The sequence below is a fragment of the Pundamilia nyererei genome, unplaced genomic scaffold, assembly GCF_000239375.1.
Source record: "Pundamilia nyererei isolate P.nyererei 1_Seehausen unplaced genomic scaffold, PunNye1.0 scaffold00374, whole genome shotgun sequence".
NCBI classification, from domain to species: domain Eukaryota; kingdom Metazoa; phylum Chordata; class Actinopteri; order Cichliformes; family Cichlidae; genus Pundamilia; species Pundamilia nyererei.
The window spans coordinates 356277-377230 of record NW_005187775.1 but is presented as its reverse complement, the minus strand read 5'-3'; the positions used below and the strand labels follow the sequence as shown (position 1 = coordinate 377230).

General features: G+C 43.0%; 1 protein-coding gene across 3 annotated transcripts in view; it reads left to right on the top strand.

The window, feature by feature from the left end:
- cica (capicua transcriptional repressor a) overlaps positions 1 to 20049 on the top strand; it is a 50242-nt gene extending 30193 nt beyond the window's left edge. For 2 of the 3 annotated variants that reach the window (XM_013915835.1, XM_013915836.1), the window contains exons 6-22: positions 2938 to 3037; positions 3166 to 3348; positions 3652 to 3778; positions 4675 to 4847; positions 7254 to 7386; positions 9154 to 9236; positions 9539 to 10361; positions 10772 to 10914; positions 11952 to 12112; positions 13322 to 13565; positions 14759 to 15047; positions 15211 to 15377; positions 16150 to 16295; positions 17037 to 17188; positions 17338 to 17472; positions 17557 to 17682; positions 18354 to 20049. In XM_013915835.1, the coding sequence (XP_013771289.1) occupies positions 2938 to 3037; positions 3166 to 3348; positions 3652 to 3778; positions 4675 to 4847; positions 7254 to 7386; positions 9154 to 9236; positions 9539 to 10361; positions 10772 to 10914; positions 11952 to 12112; positions 13322 to 13565; positions 14759 to 15047; positions 15211 to 15377; positions 16150 to 16295; positions 17037 to 17188; positions 17338 to 17472; positions 17557 to 17682; positions 18354 to 18616 (3448 nt within the window). In that variant the 3' untranslated portion in view covers positions 18617 to 20049. The remainder of the gene's footprint in view (positions 1 to 2937; positions 3038 to 3165; positions 3349 to 3651; positions 3779 to 4674; positions 4848 to 7253; positions 7387 to 9153; positions 9237 to 9538; positions 10362 to 10771; positions 10915 to 11951; positions 12113 to 13321; positions 13566 to 14758; positions 15048 to 15210; positions 15378 to 16149; positions 16296 to 17036; positions 17189 to 17337; positions 17473 to 17556; positions 17683 to 18353) is intronic. The other variant, XM_005752713.1, reaches the window with a different exon arrangement.
- Positions 20050 to 20954: the final 905 nt, after the last annotated feature.

Below are 20954 nucleotides of genomic sequence, written 5' to 3'. Positions count from 1 at the left end.
AGTTTAGTCAGGTTTCTGTACTTGAGTACAGTGAACTCTTATCAACACCTGTACAGTTCTTAATAAATTCATTAGACCACCGCACAATGAAAGGTTTATTTCTCAGCTACACTAAATTAACAGTATTAGTAATGACCAAAATCATTTTTTATGTTTCTGTAGTGGTTGTTCCACCAGTATGTGCAATCTCTTTAATCAGAATTGTATTTTTAATACTAAAATGTACATTTTCAAATGTACTGCTTGACGAAAAACTCAAAATATAGTAATGTCCATGATTATTTTTTGATTCACATGCCGAATTACAGTTATTTACACGCATTTATGAGCAGAAAAAATTGTTTTAGAAGTTAAATGTCACACTTGATTAATGTCTGACTTTTTTCTGAAACTCAGTTAGTTTTTTCTGTTTTTTCCCCCCTAATCAATACCGATATAGTTTTTAGTTTTACACAAAGCTTTGACAGATTTTTAAAAATATTTCTGTTTTCTTGGTGGTCTATAAAAAATCGTGTCAAGCAATGAATGCATATGGCTTATTAACACTTTCTCATCCCTGTACCGATACCCATGCAGTTTCTGCTGATCCAATACAGTCTTTTTCACTTTCGTGAGCAACTAAAATACTAATACAAAGAAACAAAAACTAGATAGAATCAACACTCAGTCTAACCACTATCTAAATTCACAGATTAGTTAAGCTTTTGTGCATTCTATCAGATTTCTTTTTTCTTTTTATTATCTGATGCTTGTTTTCCTCTGACACCACTGCTCAAAACAGCAAGCAAACACTTTGATTCAGCAATACTTGGAATTAAAAAAAAATGCATTCAAACCATTTTTTTAAACTTGTGAAAGAGTTTATTTTTGGATGTTTCTTCCTTTGGTGATAGTTAATACTTCCAGTATTGTATTCACAACAACAATCTCTGTTTTCTGCAATCACGATCACCTTATACTCATGGATGATTATTCCATGTAGGGTTAAACAAACCTGATCCCACCTGATAGCCTCATAATCAGCTAATTTATTTATAATTTTAGTTAATGTGAGTTATATAATAATTACAAAATTTGAACTTCATATTATGAACATGTTCTGAGTTTCAGGCCCTCAGAGTACATAGAGGTGGGTAGTGATTTGGTCCCATATCTGCCATGTGTGACTGTTAAAAACTGTAACCAAATCTAAAGCCAAAATCATGTTTTAGCCCAGCATGTTAGAGACTCAAAGCAGCCTAATATAAACAACAGTAATGTTGAAATAATATTAAAAAAAAAGTAAAGCACATCACTGCATTTACCATTTATTTTAACTGCTGTTTACAGCAGCAGGTCAAACTTATGTATGTTTATGTATGTTTGGTTCCCTTTTCCCAGAACCAGTTCAGTGTCTCGGGGGGGAAATGCAGTTTCGTAGCAGAAAAAGCCGTTTCAGTGGAATTCACTGAATACATTCTCTGTAGTTACCAGGCTTAATGATAGCGACGGTCGCTTTGAGGTGTCTGCACAGAGCTGAAACGCTACTAAAAGACAATATCAGCCACAGTCTGATCACCCTGCTGCCCTGTGGCAAGGGATACAAAAGTGTTTGCTGCTGAACCACAAGACTTTGAAGCCGTTTGTTTCATCAGTCTGAGACGACTCATCCACCACATTCCACCACAAACCTTTATTTCTATGACTTAATTATTTATTCATTAATTTATATCTTTTGTTTGGTTTTTTTGTGAGTAGCAAAGGGGATGTTTTAAAAAAACCCAGCCTTGTTTTGATAATTAGAAATTACCACCGAGTCTCGAACAGGTGAGAAACGTCGTGCCAACTAAATTTACAGCAGATGAAAGATACACGAAGTGGAAAAAGCAACACAAATGGAAAGAACTGCTCCATTATTTCATGATTGCATAGAAAACTGCAGGTAACCACTAAAAAGGAAACATTTTTTGTGGTTTCTGCAGCACGACATTTCATACTGGTTAAGTGGTTACTTCATATGAAACGCCACAGTGAGCTGAACCTTCCCTTCCTGCAGCAAATTTGTGAAACAAATTTAAAACATATGAGGTGGAGGAGTGAGATATCTGAATAAGCAGGCACTACTGCATCAGAGACCCTTCTGCTGCATTGCTTTCCTGACTTGGAGTATGTAGCCACACTAGTATGCTTTTATATTTAAAAGGTGTAAATGTTACTCCAGAAAACCCTAAAACACAGACTTGTGATATCAGTGCTGACCTAGTTTTAGTTTCCATACTCTGGGATTGTTTTATAGTTAGACTGGAGACAGATTCGCTCCCTGACTGGGGCTTATCGCTCTCAGAAAATAAACATTAAAGCCAGGCTCACATATGCCTGGCGATGTAAGTCTTCTCACGTCTGTATTCATTTTACATTTTTGTGTCATCACTTGATGATGGATACTCATCCCAGTAGGACTCTAATGTGTTGCTATATTCGCTTTGTAATGACGAATATACTTCAAGTGTCACAATTTCTAGCCAAAATCACATTTTGTTAGAATGACTTTTGCCAACTTTGAGGATCAGTATCATAAGCTATGTTGAAATTTAAATAGCAAAACTGAACTGCATTTTAAATGTTCCTGTGGGGTAGGGGGCTGTTCATGAAAGGTCTCCCTTTTACATTTATGATACCAGGATCATCTTCTATCTAAAGTTATTGTAGGGAAAAATGGGAATGTCGAAGGTGGTCCTCACAAAGGAATCTCTGGTCTTTCTTTTGAGTTCTTCTCCTGTAATATTTTCTGTGTCACTCTGCTTCCTGTCAATGCAGTCATTCGTGGATGGATATTATTTTTTGGGAAACTGTGGTAAAACGTCTGGACAGAGGATAAAGCCTCAGACTGAGGAATCTCCCTTGAATTCCCGTCTCAGTCAGAGTCTCAGTTTCACTTTTCTTTTTGTGTGGATGCAGGTTTTCCCCGGGTTTGGCCAACGATCCATCGCCTTCCACTGGAACCATTAAGAGACGCACACAGTCCCTCAGTGCACTGCCTAAGGACGGAGACAGAAAGGTCAGTCCGGAGTGCACCCAGTCAACCAGCAGACAAGATGTAAAAAATAGAAGTGGAACACCAGATGGTGATTGCTTGTTAAATGTCACTACAATAAACACTCGTGTCCTCTGCCAAACTTTAACCAGAGGGAAAAGGACCACATCCGCCGTCCCATGAATGCCTTCATGATCTTCAGTAAACGCCACCGGGCCCTGGTGCACCAGCGACATCCCAACCAGGACAACCGCACAGTCAGCAAGATCCTGGGCGAGTGGTGGTACGCTTTAGGGCCCAATGAAAAGCAGCAGTACCATGATCTGGCCTTTCAGGTAAACAAACACCCTCAAATTCTTCTTCTTTCCTTCTATTTTATTACTTCTGTGTTTTTTCTTGTAATGAATTGGTTAAATGTTTTGAATTGAGTTTACTGCTAACGAGTCTAACACGTTAGCTGCTGTAAACATCCAGTTTCAAGTGGCTTCTGTGTAATTATCCGATTTAAAAAAAACTGGGGGAAATTTCATGAGCTGTGAAATCTGCACAGCTGGTATTCAGAAACTGAAACTGCATCAACAGAAAGTTGAAGACCTTTTCTCCTCCTCCTCCTCCTCCTCATCTTTCTCCTCATTCAGGTGAAAGAGGCCCACTTCAGAGCCCACCCAGACTGGAAGTGGTGTAACAAGGACCGCAGAAAGTCTCTGTCAGAGGGCCGGGGTACCCCAAAGGAGCCACGGGAGAGGAGCATGTCAGAGAGCATAGGTGTGTGATGATCACCTCTAATCTGCATTTTTAAGCTAAAGGGAAAAAAACCATCTGTGAATCGCTACGAACCTTCATAAGTTCTGCAGTGAATTTTAATACCAACTGTTGCTATGAAGCATTGTTTTTTTTAGATCTTCACATAATTTATATGTATAAAACGTATCGAGTTTGCTAGCTGTAATATAGTAATATTACGAAATTTAACAATTTTTCCAAGCAAGTCAAAAAAATACTGGTGAACTGTACAAATCCATTTCTTACTCAGGTGATTTTACATTTTCATACCCACAAAAAAAATCATCACATCAAAATGCAAAGCAGCATGAACAGATTATAAAATGACCCCAGTCAGCTGGCAAGTTCAGATCAGGGGCCATCAGCACTCTTACTCTCACCTTTTTTGTCTTGGTGTGACATAAACACACCACTTTAGGTTACACCTGTTCTCTTTTGCCCCTCCCTAAAAGCTCAAACTCACTCTGTTTTCAGGAAAGACGAGTCAAAGAGAGCTGTTGTTTAAAAAGCTCCATCTAGAGGAAATAAAACTCACAATGTTTCTCTAGATGAGCCAGGGGAAGGCTGAATATCAGTATTAAATTATCACAAAGTCATTGTGATTAAGATTATTTGCTATAATGGAAGAGCCTCGTCTTCAGTATTAAAGGGATTTGCTTGTATTTTATTATAAAATGCACAAAGCGTTACACACATTTGTATCAAGTGTCAGGCTTTTGTTCAGTATGGACAACAATAACTAAACCCCTCGACTGTCAGAATATAAAGGAGCGTTTCTGAGTATAAACGTATTGATTTGAAGCTGTATTGATCCGCTCCTTGATGATTCAATGTGATATTTGATCTTTGTTCTGAGTCTGCTCTTCTCTCTTCCCCAGATGCCCACTCAGAGTCCCAGGTGCTGGAAGGGAAGGGGGGAGGCTCGGGATGGCCGGGGGCATCGGAGCGTCGAGGAGGGATGTTTGGGGGGCCGTCTCACCGTCCCCGAGCCTTTTCCCAGAGTGCAGTGCACACCCTGGAGCAGAGGGAGTGGGAGAGAGACCTGGAGAAGGTGCGAGGTTGTTAATCTGTAGCTGCCAGGCAGCAAACAGACTCAGGAGATTTAAGACTGTGAAGAAAGCTGTTTCAGATCACTGGATACCACCAACTGGTTACTTACCAAACAGTGTAATTTCTCAGAAAAACACCCACGTAAATCTATTTAATGTGTCAAGTTGAGTGTATTTAACAAGTTTCTTAGAGCAAAATGCATCCCAGAGTGAAATGAAGAAGCAACAGAGTGAAGTAACTTAAAGAAACCCACATGAACTCAGCGGTTGCAGTGTTTGTGTGTGCCTCTGCACGCACACCGCAGACGTGTGTCCCTCAGACCGCAGAGCGTTTTGGCCGAATGCTGTTCAAAAGCAGTTCAAATGGACTCGCTCGATGCTTTGTGTGAGGGCTCGAGTTGTTGCTGCTGAAAACCCAGTGGAAGCTCTGGGGGAGAGCAGCCTCCAACTTCAAAGGTTTCGCTTTCTACTTTTTGTGTGCCTTTGAAGGTATGAGACTGGTGTTTGCTGCTTCGCTCCTAATCACAGAGGAGTAGGCCTACATGCGAGCGCTTTTGTCTGAAGGCGTTCATCTGATGCCACGGGCGTAAAGAATGTATGCATGCTTTAATAATAGCTGCATTACTTCTGTCTGATTTCTTTAGAGTTTATAAACAGCACATCTTCCAACACTAACACCTTTTTCACGGGTTTCTCCCATATTTTAAGACAATCCTGTTTTCCTCCATCTCTCGGGGGAAACTCCTGGGAATTTGTGTCTCAGTCTTTATTGTAAATAATTGGAATACATGCATCTGTTACCAAGGTTACCTCGTCTGCCAGATTGTTTGTGAAATGCTGTCTACATACAGAATTCACACACCACATGTAATTTTAATGAGATTTTAATCCATCTGTAACCCACAACATGCATTAAGAGGTGTCTGTTTCACAGCAACATGCATCAGAAAGGTGACTTTAAAATAAATAATAATGCCTCGAGCAATGTGTGCGAGTTGCTGACTTCAGTGAAGTTGGAAAGAGGAACCTAGACCAGGATATGTGCACACATTAAACTAATGTCTAGGTCTGCTTTCTTTCATCTGTGCAAAATCTCTAAAATTAGAAACATCCTATCTCAGACGGATGTGAAAAATGAGCTCTTGCATTTGTTACTTCGAGACTGGACTGTTGTAATTTCTTACTATCATTAGGTTGTTCTAAAAGCTCCTTGAAAAGCTTGAGCGAGGCTCAGTTGCCGCAGCGAGAGTACTGGAAAGAGAGATCATATTTCTCCCGTACTGACTTCTCTTCTTTAGCTCCCTGTTGAATCCAGAACTGACTTAAAATCCTTTTTCTCACATACAAAGTCCTAAATGATCAGGTCTTGCTGTAGATTGAGAAGCCTCATAGTATGATATTATCCCAACCGAGCACTTTGTTCTCAGACTGCTGGCTTAATTGCGGTTCCTCGAGTTTCTAAAAGTAGAATGGGAGGCAGAGCCTTCAGCTATCAGGCCTCTCAGCTCGCAGTTTGGATTCAGGAGAGAGACACCGGCTCTACTTTTAAGATTCAGCTTCAAACTTTCCTTTTTGATACAGCATATAGTTAGGGCTGGATCACACATTCCTGAACCATCCCTTAGGTACGCTGCTATAGCCTCAAGCTGCTGGGGGACTTCCCGTGATGCACTGAGCATTTTGTTCCCCCCTGACCTTTTTACACACTTTTCACTGCATCTCAGTAATGTTTGTCTTCTCTCTCCCATAGTCTGTGGTATTTATTTGTCTTCTATGCTTTCCCTTTTTTACTTTTCTCTCCCCCGACCATCCCAGGAGATGGCTGCCCTTCCCTGACCCTGATTATGTTGCAGGTCTCTTCCTGTCAGAAGGGACTTCTTCCATCCTACTGTTATCGAGTGCCGCTTATTTATCTTACAGTATAAAGCACCTTAAGGCAGCTGTTGTGAATTAACGCTATAGAAATAAAACTGAATTGAACAGCCACAACTTGAGGTTTACAAATCAATTACTCATACATGAAATATTGTAAAACCACCAAAGATACCCCTCCCCACTCATATTAAATTACACAACTAGTTGCAACCAAATTAGGACAAATAGTGATATCTCTGTGCCGTGAGAAGAATGTGCAGGGACCAAAAACACAGAGTAGTTCCAGATCACTGGTTATACTGCAGGACGTAGCTTAAAAATGATTTATTTTACATTTTTCAGGGCAAACTTTATTTAAACATTCAGTAACTTTAGTGGCACTCTGTGTCATAATCACTATAAAATACTTTTGTTTTCCTAAAAAAAATAAATCTCCCATACTTTGGACATAAATGCTGGCTGGTGTCATTCAGTGTCGGTGATATATTTTAGAGAAATCACTTCATGTGCCGTCTTTCTTTCTCCACTTTCAGGAGGACGGCACAGGTTTGTTTCGCGGCCGTCCACCGCCTCAGTCGCTGTACCAGGGTGGGGCCAGCGAGGACGTGACTAGCGATGAGGAACGCATGGTCATCTGTGAGGAAGAGGGAGACGATGATGTCATGGGTGAGTGAGATTATCTGCAGAGTGATTTTAGTGAGGTTACAGTTTCATAACCAGAGAGTAATAGTTTCAGTTCCCATGATGGCCAGTAAACTTCTGTTTTCTTACTCAGTGTGACTCTGTCAGCAAATACCTAATGCTTGAAAAAAAAAAGTGTCTCTGTCATGCAGCCCTAACACTTCAGCTGCTAATTGCTAGTCTTAAAATATCACGACCACAACAGCACATAATTCCCAGTGTAGCTGTGAAAGTCTGCAGGCAGCCTTAACAACCTTTGTCTCATTTGCTCTACAGAAGAAATCAATTCATAGTCATAGGTGTAGATTTTCCAGTCAACCTACAGGATACTTCCTTTTCACTATTATAAACATGTGTGTTTCACTACGCCCAGTAGGAAGCTGAAGACTTTTGTTGTTAAAAAAATAATAATAATTATTGTTATACTCATAAGTATAACAATGCCTCTGACAGGGCAGGTCTCTTTCTTCGTCATTAATCTTCCTCTGTGAGCTCACACAGCTACTAGATCTTTTGTGACACAAGTAAATATCCCTGTCACGCACACAAACACATGGTATTAAGGATCTGCAGGAGAGAGCATGCAAATGCAGGAAACTGAGGCAAGATTAATAAACAAAAGGCAAGGTTTAAATGGCTGATAAATACTTAGAAGAGTCCAGTTAGGTCCAGTATTTCACAATAAAAGCACAAATCTAAAGCAGACACATAGAAGGAAAAACCATAAATAGCATTAAAAAATGGATGTAGCCACCATGATGTCACCCACTGGTTGGTGAAATCCCACCGTTTTGGTGTGATGAGTGTGGGAACGAAAGTGTTTACAGCAAAGGCCGTTTTCACATGGACGTCTATATAACTGGAACCAGAGGCGTCACCCCCTGCTGGTCATTAGAAAGAATGCAGGGTTGAAGCTTCACTTCTGAAGTGACGTTACCGCCATCTTTTTTACAGTGTGTGGATAATACTGAGAAAAACTGAAAGCTGAGAGTGGAGAGACAAGAATACAGTGGGTATATACACAGGACTGAGTGGACACAACTGAATACAGATGAAACTAATGAGGGCGGGGCAGCAATCACAAAGGAACAATAGGCAAAGAGAACGTCATCACCAAAATAAAACAGGAAATAAGAAGAAAGAAGGAGATTGACACATGGACAAAACAGGAGACAAAGACAAGGAAATATGACACACTTTGAAATAGAAGAAAGAGTATCAGTTAAATCGAAACAGGGAACATAAAGGAAAGGAAAAGGAAAAAAGACCTGACTTAGAATAGAAAGAATTCATTCATCACTGAGGTGAATACGGGACATAAGCACAATTAACAAAAGACCCAAAAGAAGGCAGAGTAGTGAATCGTGCCTGCGTGTGTGGATTCAGCAGGTGTATGTGAAATAAAACAGGAATAAAGAAATCAGAAATCCTCAGAGCCTCTGTTCTATTTTTAACTGTTATGAACTGTAATAAAGACATTTCAGCCAAAAATTCATGAAAAAGCCTTAAAGCGCTGGATGCTCTCACACATGAGACTCAATGTGTCCACCACTCGCAAAACATCCAAACAAAATCTAAACCCACGAAAGGTTTGAAGTGTGCTGTGTGTGTTTTGTGCACTTGTGCCGATATTTTTTGAAGAGAGTAAATAAGAAAGAGATCAATGAAATTGATAAGGCTAAAATGTTTTGTAGGTGAATAAAGAATAATTATTCTAATAATAAAAGGGGTTGTGTGATATTTCACCCTCAGAAGATTCATGTCCTGAAGGCTCCATCGACCTGAAGTGTAAAGAGAGGGTGACAGACAGCGATGAGGATGAACCAGATGGACAGGTACGTGCAGGGTTTAAAGAGATGTTCATTCAACATGTGTTTGTCTTATTTGACTTGTTCTTGGAGTCTGTAAAGTTTGAAATTTAGCACAAAGCTCTTTCTGTTTGATCGAAAGTGATTCTGAGTCATCAGCGTTAAATTAGCATCATATTGTTGGTGCTTTATTTTAAGGCTTTTTCTGCATTTCTTTATTCCCATCGAGCATTAAAAACCCACAGACTTTTCAAAGTTACTGTAAGTTGAGAAGAACTTCACATATTAACTTTCCCCCTTTGATCTCTGTGCTTCTCTCTTCCCTCCAGCATGGCTTCCAGCCTGTGGCTCGCTCCTCTCTCCCCTCCTCCTCTCCCTCCATCATTCACTCCGACTCCTCCTCGGCTAAAGGGAACGGTGGCGGTAACGGAGGAGGTCCTGAAGACGGGTCAGAGAAGAAGAGAAAGAGAGGTGCAGATGGAGGAGAGGATGAGAGCGAGGGAGCCCTAAAGACAGAGCAAGGTGGAGGAGAAGGAAATGGAGGAGGTGGGCAGGGTGTCTCCTCTCTCTCCATCGCCCAGCCTCCTCCACCGCTGGCCCAGCAGAGTTTGACCCCGGTCGGCGTCCGCATGGCCCCCACGATGGTGACTAACGTTGTGCGCCCCATCGCCAGCACGCCCATCCCCATCGCCAGCAAGCCGGTGGAAGGAGCCATCACCCTCAGCACCCTGCCACAGGACAAGAAGGCCACTCTCCTGATTGGGGGTGGAGGTGCTCAGCAGCTGCCGATCACAGCAGGGGGTGGGTACCTGTCGTCCTCCTCCCCTGGTCCAGTCAGTGTAACCCCTGTAGGAGGCAGCAGCCTGCTCACTAGCCTAGGTCTGGGACCCGCTCAAGCAGTGGAGCTCCTCTCCCTACACATCCAAAGCCCCCTACCTGTCCTCCAGCTCCACCCCACTGCTGCCACCACCTCTTCTCTCACACCTCCCGCCTGCCCCACGACCCCGGGACAGGCGCAGTACATCCTGCCCACCGAGAGCCCCTCCTCCCCTCAACTCACTCACCAGCAAATCCTCTCCCTGCCCGCAAATGCCGCCCTGGCCAATGGCGTGCACTCGGGGGCGGGAATCAGAGTCAGCCCCGGGACTAGAGGTGAGACAGAGAGCAACGATTGGCTGAGAGAGAAAAAAAATGGCAAAAAAAAGTAAAAATGTCTTTCTTTGATTTTTCTTTCTGCTGCTCTTCCCTTCACTACAGTAGATTTGATTGGCTTACATAAACGGGAGATACATGATTGACATGAGTTATGAGTGCCCGCCGCCCGCCCACGTCCTAATCACTCTCTGTTCATAAGAAGCAACAGGACGTCATTCCACCTTGTTATCAGCAAGGAATTTCACTAGCATCTGTAGCTGAAATGTTCCCTCCGTCTCAGCGTGTCTCCACCCACCGCCGCTCCTCTGATGTCTTCACCTCCCCTCTTTTGACTCGATTCATCTGTTCCTCACGCTGAGTGATTTAATTCTCTCTCTTTCTCTCTCTCCCTGCTTCTCACTAATCAGTCCAAACCCAGTCGCCAGTCTTGCAGAGCAAGATGTTGGTTCCCATGGCAACAGTGAGAACCGGGTCTACTCCTCCTCATCCTTCCATTTCCCTGGTGGCTCCGCCTCTTCCCGTGCAGAACGGCCCTGCGACAGGAAACAAGGTAAGAACACGGTGTCAGAGATAAATACCTGCCAGCCCGGTGGCTCGGAGCAGCAGCGACGTTAAAACCCGAGTGAGGCGACAACAAAGCAGATGACACGAGGACGTCCACGCGTGTTTTACTCATCTGATTTGGAGCAAAATTTTCTTTTTGAGTAAGAAAATTAGATTCACACATTACAAGCAGCCTTTTACTCTTATTTGTGAAGTTGTGTTGAGCGTTATTTAAATTAAAAGATCATAAAAACTCCACGTGTAGAATCATCAGTCAAATCTGATGTCAGAGTGCTAAATTTGCTACAAAATGAGGTTTTAAAAAGCTTTCTTTCCTCTGAAAGTGAAACTTCTACCTCTTACTTCAGCCCTCTTTGTGTTGCAGACTTAGGGTATTTTTCAAATCAGAATAATTTGAATGCCATGTCTCCTTTTTATAATATCTCTTTCAGTGCTCAAGGACACCCGATTTGTATCGTTAATCAGGGGACCTATTATGCTGATTTCCATCTCCATGTTTCTTTCTTGGACTTTATTTACAAGACAACTCTTATCTTATACTGAGTCAGTTCATGCACCGTCTGAAAGAAGCTATTTTATCTCTGTGATGACCTTATAAAGATATCAAGTCTTTTGACAGATCTCTATAAGCTTTTTAATTAGATGATGGTCGTTAACATTAGTGAGGGGGCTGTCACATTTGTGGCTTTGTTTCTAATTCTTAGGAAGGAATTAAACTTTCTCACAAGAACAGAAAAGTTTAGTCATTTGCTTTCACACCGTGACCTGAACTGAGGGCGAATTACATGTACGCCATTGCTTTCTTTGTTTTTCGAGCTCAAAGGTCTGCTTGAGATGTTGTTATAGGCTCAGAAACCCGGCTTTAATTCTTTTGATTTCTCACAACCATGAAAATACATTGTATGTTTATAGCTTTTAAATACTGGATACATGACAGAGAGATGATAAAATGTGAAACCTGTTCTCTAAAAAACTGAAACCTGGTGAGGAATTAATGGTGTTTTTCTGATTCCCCCACTCCAGATCATCCAGATTGCTTCCATGCCTGTTGTGCAGACCAACGTCCACCCTAGCGGTGCAGCAACAGTACATCCTGGGAGCCCCTATCCTGTTTCCATGGCAACGGTGATGACTCCCGGTGCTGCGCCCCCACAGACCGTTCTCCTGACCTCTCCACCCACCAGGTCAGTAACACAGGCCTAACACCTGAAAGACAAGCAAAACGTGCCCTGACTAAACTTTACTGGACTAATGAGTGAGCTGGTCAGAAAGGACTCAGAGACACTGGAGTTCAACAACTTTAAAAGATGCTGTCAGATATTGATTTTAGCTGGGTCATGCCATCGCTTAATGTGCTGCAAATGCAGATGAAGAAAGTCAACACTTTGAGCACGATTTAATTCTCCATTATCCCTTGCAGCCATGTGAACTATGACACCAACTATAAAAAGCCTTAGACTTTGCAAAAGAGAACTGCTACATACGGAGAAGTTTCTGAAAGTTTCTTTAAAGCTGGAATCATGACTGAGTATTTTATAGACAGTAAACAGATTTACACCCAACATTTAAACCATATTTATTAAAACAAACCCAATATTTATCTGATCCAGCTGCAAATAAATATTTTCTTCATACAGACTGTACAGGGGATGAATTTTGACTTACGTTTTAAGTACTGTTAGTGTCTTAAGTTATGTAACTACACAACTAACGATACAACTAATGAGACAGCAAGCAGCTAACTGGTCCAATTTTAGAGCCTTCTGGAGAATTTTAGTGCATTTATGCAACACATCACATGGTTTGCTGTGCAATTAATTATACTAACAGACTGTGTGAGTTAGCTTTGGTGAGTTAAATTCTAGTATGCTGTTAGTCTGTTAGCAGATATGTGTCTGTGCATTGCAACCATACAGTTCATGGGTGCAACTGTCTATTCAGTTACTTAGCTCTCCACTCGCTTGTCTTGTAAAACAATAACAGGGCTAGAAAACAGCATGGCAGAGGCAGGATAAGAGGGCATGAACACAGTCTGACAAAAAACAGACACGTTAAATATACACAGAGGGCTGACTGGGTAGCAAAGCAAAGGTGAAAGCAGTTAAGAAAGGCAAGTCAGACAATCAGGAAAGGAGGGAAAAGTAACAAAGGCAGGAAGTTAGATTGCATTAAAACACACGACTAACCTAACTTTCAGAGTAAAATAGGCCGATTACTCACTGGCAAACATGAAGTCAAAGTCAGATGACGCAGAAGGAACTAGAAAACACAAAACCGACAAATTAGGACCATGATGCCGGTGGCTACGACCGTCTTTTACGTACACTAATCATTTTATTATTATTTTATGTATTTTTTCTGGTCACTACTGATATGGCTTTTTTCTCGTCCAGGATCACGTATGTTCAGTCAGGTCCAGGTGTCACCACGGCAACGCACCAGCAGGGTCCACAACCCCCTGGTCCTGCATATCTCCAGTCTTCTCTGGCAACCCTGGGCTTCACCGCCATCGCCCCAGCTCCACAAACCCTGGTTCAGCCAGTCGTTGGTCAGCCTCCGCTACTCGCCCCAGCTCAGCCTCTAAGCTGTCAATCACAGAGCTCTCCGGGACAGACAGCGGGCACCACCGGTCGTCAGGTAAAAAGAGATTTGCACAGTATCAAATATCACTACAGTTTAGAGGTGTGAGAGAGAAAGTAATGATAAAGATGTGAAAACAATTACAAAATCAGTCTTCATGTACATGTTTAAGTACCAGACTTCTTCTAAAACAGACCCCAGACAGTTCAAAGTGACTGTCTCACCTGCTGAAGGAGTTCAGGGTGGTAACGCCCTCCTGTTTGTACTCTACATCCATGACTGCATTCTCAAACATGTCGCCATCATTGAATGCAATAATTAGAATTCATATTAGAGAGGAAAATCAATAATTACTCAGTGTGGTGCACAGAGAACAAGATGCACACTGTAGGCTTTGTAGCCCCTGTTTTGGATGAATTCCCACCATCTCTCTCGGCAAAGTCTAAGTCACCACAATCATTAATCCCGTATTTGGACGTGGCTGTTAATTTTAGAGAAAGAGAGGCCTTATTCTAACTGGAAACATCACAAACCAGTATGAGATGTGGATTTCCAAAGATCAAAAGGCTCAGCGGGTGAATAAACCCACCCAAAACATCACAACATCACTGGGATCAGTGAACCAAAAAAAGAAACTGTCCAACCTGCTGCCATCTGTCAAGCAACACAGAAATAAAGTAAAAATAACTATATTAACCCAACTTAAGTAATTACTCATTTATTTTATTAAAATGCTAATAAAAAAAAAGTACTTCTGTAACTCGAGGCTGTAGCTTACTTATACCACTTTGTGTTGCCGTCGAAGTCACTGCTATGTTTTGGTTTTTCTTTTTAAAGCACACACTATAGACTAGTTTTCCTCACTCGCCAGTGGAATATGAAATAGTTAAACGTCATCCGAGCACAAAACAAAACAAACACACAGTAATCAGCCTCAACACTAAGCCCACTGACAGGTGAAGTGAATTAGATCATCTGGTTACAATGTGATGGTCTGCTGGGAAACCTCGTGTTCTGGCACAGTCCACAAAATCTTCCCGATCAAGCATCAAAACAAGCTGGACATACAGATCCCAAAAGTATCGTTGCCATTGTCCAGGAGTTCACGGGACGCCAGCAAGGACCCGGTGCAGGGAGGGGTCAGACCTGTTTTTGGCAGCATCGGGTGGAGTGTCTTTTCAAACACTGTTGTTGTTCACTTCAGTCTAGTTCACCCGCTGACATGCCTGGTTTCCTGTTTCCTTCTTCAGGTACTAACTGCCATCTACCCTGCACCACCCGTTGCTCTGCCCACTGGCGTGGTCTCAGTGACGCCTGTGCCGCCTGCAGGGGCGGCTCCAGCTCAGGACGTGGCGAACCCTCCCTCTCCGCTCGCTGTAGGGCTGCAGGGTTCAGCGGTGGCGACCCCTCACCCTGGCATGGGAACAGAGGTGGAGGTGAAGCACGAGAGCCAGCTGGATGCTCAGAGTGACGCTCAGGGGTTGTCGAGCTGTGTCACCAGCTCCTCGATGGGCACCTGTACAAGCAGCATCATCGCAGGTAACGGTCCACTGATTTAGAACACTGGTGGATTTATTTGTACTTATCTTATAGTTTAGTGTGGGCTTCATCAGACGTCCACTTCTAAAGGAAAATTACAGCAATGTGCAAGTTTTTTAACTGGATAAGTAATTTGGTAAAAATGATCTATTTTGTGTTTTAGTGAAAAAAGAGGAGGACACCACTTTGTGCATCAAAGAAGAAAATTTGAGGGATGGATATGAGAGAGAGAAACAAAGTGAGATGGACGACGAGCGAGAGAGCTGTGAAAAGAAGCGAGGCAGAGAGACGGAGAGAGAGGAGCTCAGCACGGGCAACAGCAGCAAAGAGGTGAACAAAGCCGCATGGGGCCTTCACTCATACTATAATAATACTTTTTATATCTGAAGTTTTTATCTGTTTACCACATGTTTCTCCGAGCGAATCAGAATCAAATCAAAAAATATCTGTGAACGATACAGATTCTTTTTCAGAACTTGTGTGAAGTGATTTTGGAAGTTTTCACAACAAATCACAATTTTGAAATACAATTAAGAGATTTTTGAACAACCACAGATCAAATCATGGTAGTTGAGATAAAGTGATCATTTTTTACATTTCACTTTTCTCCCATGAACCGAGTTTCCCGTCCTAAAAGGTCATGCCAGCTCCAGATGCTGCCTTCATCTACCACTATAAAATTAAAAGGAGGACTGGTGATATTTCAAACAACATATAGACAGATGCGCCTTGAGATTTTGGCTCACCCTTCAGTGTGCATTGGGAGTGTCTGTAAGTCATTCACTTAGAGGAAGTAAAATGTTTCGACATTTGAGCCTGAGAGAGAATCAAAACTGTTGCAGCTGCTTTTGTCTCTGATATGCATCAAGTGTCCGTCATGCAGTCTAATTCCAGCAGCTCTCCTCTGTCATCCTGCCCCCCGTCCTCCACCACAGACATCCTGCAGTGGAGTTCCTTGAACTTTAAACCTTAAGTTATTACAATTTTTGGCCAAAATCATTCTGCGTTCACAGGAGAGTTTAAAAAGCTCCTCATGTCCTCAGAAACAACCACACCAACAGTGCAACCTTTAACAGATGAAAACCTCGCACTGTGTTCCCAGGCTGGACCTCGTTCCCCACCTCCACCACTACCCTCAGGTTTGGACCCCCCTCCTCCTCCACCTGTAGAAAGAGATCCTCCCTCTTCCTCAAAGAAGACCAAGTTTCGGCCCCCGCCACTCAAAAAGACGCCTGACTCTCATGACAAGTAAGTGGGCTGATAAACCTTTATGTCAGAAGACTCCTGAGATTCTAACGTTGCTTCTTATATTTTCTACAACTGTGTGGGTTTGTTGGTTTAAGCAACCTCAGATTCGGACTGTATAAACTGATGTGAAACAGGTAAGTATGCATTATAATGAAGCCAGATTCCATCTTTGGCTGCAAGAAAAGCTTTTATTAAAGTCCAGATCTGCTCTCGCCGTGGTCAGACTGAAGTTTCATGGAATCGTTGCCAAATCAGAGAAAAATAAGCCAAGTCTGCCAGCTCTTTCTGGCTTTCTGGTCTTGGTAAAAATAAAAAAATAAAAAGACTTCCTTTCATTTTAACAGTTTACATATTTTCAAGCTGAGAGAGCGCATACAACAGGAATGAATCTTATGTAATTTTGGCAGCTTGAAGGGAAACTAGCAGCACCCTGGACAGGACTCCATTTGTTGACTTTATTAATGAGCACTCGTTTTAAAGCGTAGTGGCATCCAGGTCTGTTTTTAGTGCACGGCCAAACCTCCAACTTTCTAAGATTATGGTGGAAACTCTGTTTACTGAATGTGAGTGGGCAGAGTGCTTACTCTTGATGTTCTTTATTTAGATGGTAGGAAAGTAGCACGGAAGCCGCAGAGGCGAGAAAGTCACGGCAGAACTCGGCCTTAAGGAATGCGAATACATTCAGAAGTCGTCCCTTGATACTTGAACCACCGCACAACTGGACTGTGTTTGTGTGTGCAGGCTCCTCTCGGAGACGTACTTTGAGGAACGCTTTGCTGAGCTGCCAGAGTTTAACCCAGAGGAGGTCCTTCCCTCGCCCACTCTGCAGAGTCTGGCCACCTCACCGAGAGCAATCCTGACCAGCTACCGCAAGAAGAGACGCAACTCCACGGGTACGAGTCAGAAATTCAGAGATGACTCCAAACTTTAGATCTGAACAACTGATATCCTGTGGAACAAAATCCCCACATTCAAAGTCTCTGTTCTTCCTCTTTTCCTTTGCTTGCCTTTCATTATTCCTCACGCGTCCGTCTCCCTCCAGACCTTGAGCTGACTGGGGAAGACCCGAGCTCCCCGAGGAGAAAGACTCGTCGCCTGTCCAGCTGCAGCTCAGAGCCCAACACCCCCAAGAGCGCCGCCAAGTGTGAGGGAGACATATTTACCTTCGACAGAGCAGGTATGACGTGTACGGCACCTACAACCTATCGAGAGATGCCGAGATGGCCTGACGCTGGTCTGATGGACCTTTCTGTGAAACCAGGTCCAGAAGGCGAGGTTCCCCCGGGAGAATTGGACAGGGTTTCGTACTCGTCTCTGCGCAGAACACTGGATCAGCGTCGGGCCCTCGTCATGCAGCTGTTTCATGACCATGGCTTCTTCCCCTCAGGTAAGCTAACAGTAGATAAGACATGACGTCACAGGAGAAGCAACAAACTAAAGCTAGAATCATTATGTAGTGCAAACCTGTTAATAACAAAAGCAGTAATGATGAAAATATGTCACAGCTGTGTGCTTCCACCAACAACTTAAAAAGTAAAATCACTGTCAGACTGAAGCAAGGAAAGAAGAATTTGCATTTTTCAAATTATTATTTAATTATTTATTTAAGTGGGAGTTTCCATCGCTATTTTTTCAAGAAAGATGTTTACAAAAATACAGACAACACAGTACAGACACTTAATACAAAGAAATACACCAGACTTCAGAATAATCAGATAAATTACAGTCCAAATAAATATAATCCTTTAAAACGCTGTAATGAAATAAGAAAATGTAGCTTCATACATTTTCTTATTTCTTAGCTCGTCCCATTCGCAGGCAGCAGAGCATTTTAATGTGTGTATCAGAGGTCTAGCTAATGTTAAAATGTCCCGTGAATGGACTTTGGTATGCTATTTAAACGTCACAACAAGGGTGCGGAGGTAGACCTTCCCACTTTTTTATAAAAGATACAATGATGAGTGATAAAAGCAGCAGTCTGTGACGAAGAGAATCGAGGGGCTTTCAAAGTGCACAAATGACATAAACATAATTTCCTTCTCACTCTCCTCTCTCCAGCTCAGGCCACAGCTGCCTTCCAGGCGCGCTACTCAGACACGTTTCCCAACAAGGTGTGCCTGCAGCTGAAAATCCGCGAAGTCCGTCAAAAGATCATGCAGACGGCCACGCCAGGAGCCCTCGAGCCCGGAGCGTTGGCCGAAGCCAGCCCCGCCTCTTCCCACAGCTCCTCTTTTAATCAATCAACCCGGGAGGATGCAGGGGTGGAGCTGCAGGGAGACAAAGGGCGGAGCCCCGAGGAGCCGAAAAGCGAAGGATCGTAAGCTGGAGAGGGCGACGGAGCAGAAGAATGGAGGAAAGACAAAGAGGGAGAGAGAGGAGTGCGTTAACCAGTGAGGTCCTATCTACTGGCGCTAATCTCCATCAGACCTGGGCAGAAATGTGGAATGTGGTCACAAATAATTCAAACTACTCAAGGCGCGCTTGGATCATCTAATCAGACCTTTAAAAAAAATCAAAAATCAAAAAGCCTCAAATATGGTCAAATCACATGCAAGTCACGATGAGTCAAGTGCTTCTTGTATTGTTTTCGCTGTTTATTTTCCAAGTATCCAGAATGTCTTTAGTTAACCCTTTTGCCCGGGTCTGCTCTCAGCACATTTGTACAGTAGTTTGTAGTTTGACACACAAACTCTATCTCTCTGGCAAACACACACATGCATACAGACACACACACCAGCCCTGGTGCATATGTAATCTCCAGCATGCACATGATCCCACAGAAACACGCATACACGCTTAACAATCAGACTGTTACTCTTGGTTGGCAGCCCCCAGGAGTTGCTACCAAGGACCACGACACACAAAGGCACTTTGTCACTTATTGTGCAGATGCAGTTTGCTGTTGCCAGCCAGCCAGCCCTCAGATGCCATTGACTTGACCTCTTTCTCGTCCTCCCACTCCTCAGCACAGTGGTCAGGACATAAAAACACAACCCCAACGACCTCCACTGATATTCCACAGCCCCTCGATGCTGCAAGACAGACAGCACACACACATACACAGTACACCCACACACGAACACGCGTCCGTACAGCGTGAGTACACAAACACAGTCAAACACCACCACCAACCCCGCCCCTTGGTCTGACCAAGCCATCGGCCTGCACAGTTTTTAGTGATTGTAGTGAGAAGAGAAACTGAAAGCATGACATTTTATTCGCTCCTGAAAAGAAAAACAAAACAAACAAATAAAAACAAGAAGGCAGGAGTCGTGATGTAGTGTGACCAATCTTTGCACCTTCAGTTTATTGCCATTATGAAAGACTCGAGTCCTTACTGGCGGGAGCTGATGATCTATATGTCTGTATGTCTGCCGGGGGTCATGACCCCCAAAACCTGTGCGAACAGGTACCATAAAGAGATTATGTAAAGAGACTTTTAGGTTGTGAGGCTTTGAAGAATCAACGTTAAACTCGACACCGACCAGCTCCCAACAGAGCACGGAGAAAAAGGACGGAAGAAGGAGAAACTGGATGCAAGATTCATATTCCAACGATGGGAAGACGTGATAGCGGTGAATACGGACAACATGACGAGAACCAAACTTCTCTGAATCCCCCCCCTCCCTCCCCCCATGGATATGATGTTGCTTTCTCTCATTATCGTGGAAATAACCAGTTTTAACGTGGCCTGTTTTTCTCTCTCGTGGCTCTATTGTGTTTCTTCTCCAGCATAAAAAAATAATAACAACAACAACAACAAAACTCTGGACAAATAAGGGGACAAAAATCAGCGTGTGCCCCGTCTCTCCCCTCCCTCCCCTCCCTCTACGATTTCTCACCAGACACAGAAGCGGGGGAGCAGAGGCGTTTGTCGTTTTGTAAAACGTTGAAATCAGGTGTTTGCACAATTTGTGCGGCCCTCTCCGTCTGGGGGCCGCCACAAGTTAAATCAGGAAAGTATTGTTTTTAGAGATTGTTTTAGTAGTTAAAAAATAATAACTTGTTCCTTATGTTATCAATTACCCTTTTCCTCCTTCCCTGCTTTCCTTCTCAGCCCTCTCTCTCTCCTTCTCCCCCCTTTACTGCTCTCCTCCCTCCGACCCTCAAGTGTTGTCTGAAAGTGCCCTTAAGCACTGGTCCCGGGTCAAGCGCTATGTAGCTCAGGATGGTTCTGGTTAGGGTTAGTTCAGGGAAAGCGGATCCTAGACCAGCACTGGAGGGCAGTCTCCGGAGCCCTCCCCTTGTCCCTCTCTTCTCGACACTTTATCCTTTCCCATCAAATGGTGCAATAGGACTTTTTTTTTTTAAATGGGTGGGGTTTTTTTTTTTTTTTCGGGGCAAGGCTCTGTGCCATAGATATTAAACCCAGTCAGACAGTGAGAGGGATGAGCTGTTGTCTATAAATATGGTATAAAAGAAAACAAAAAAGAATCACGCAATTATTGTTCTTGTTGAAGCGATAGAAAGTATAACTTACTAAAAGTCAAAGACAATTTTTAAATAGCACTTTTTGGCTCTTTGCTTCTCGAGTGAAGAGTGGGGGTAGTTATTATTATTATGGGTATCTCTATAATTTCTCTGTATACAGTTGGATGTGTGAAAAACAAATATATATACCGGTATTTCCATATATGTGCATTTAGGTCTGTGTTTGGG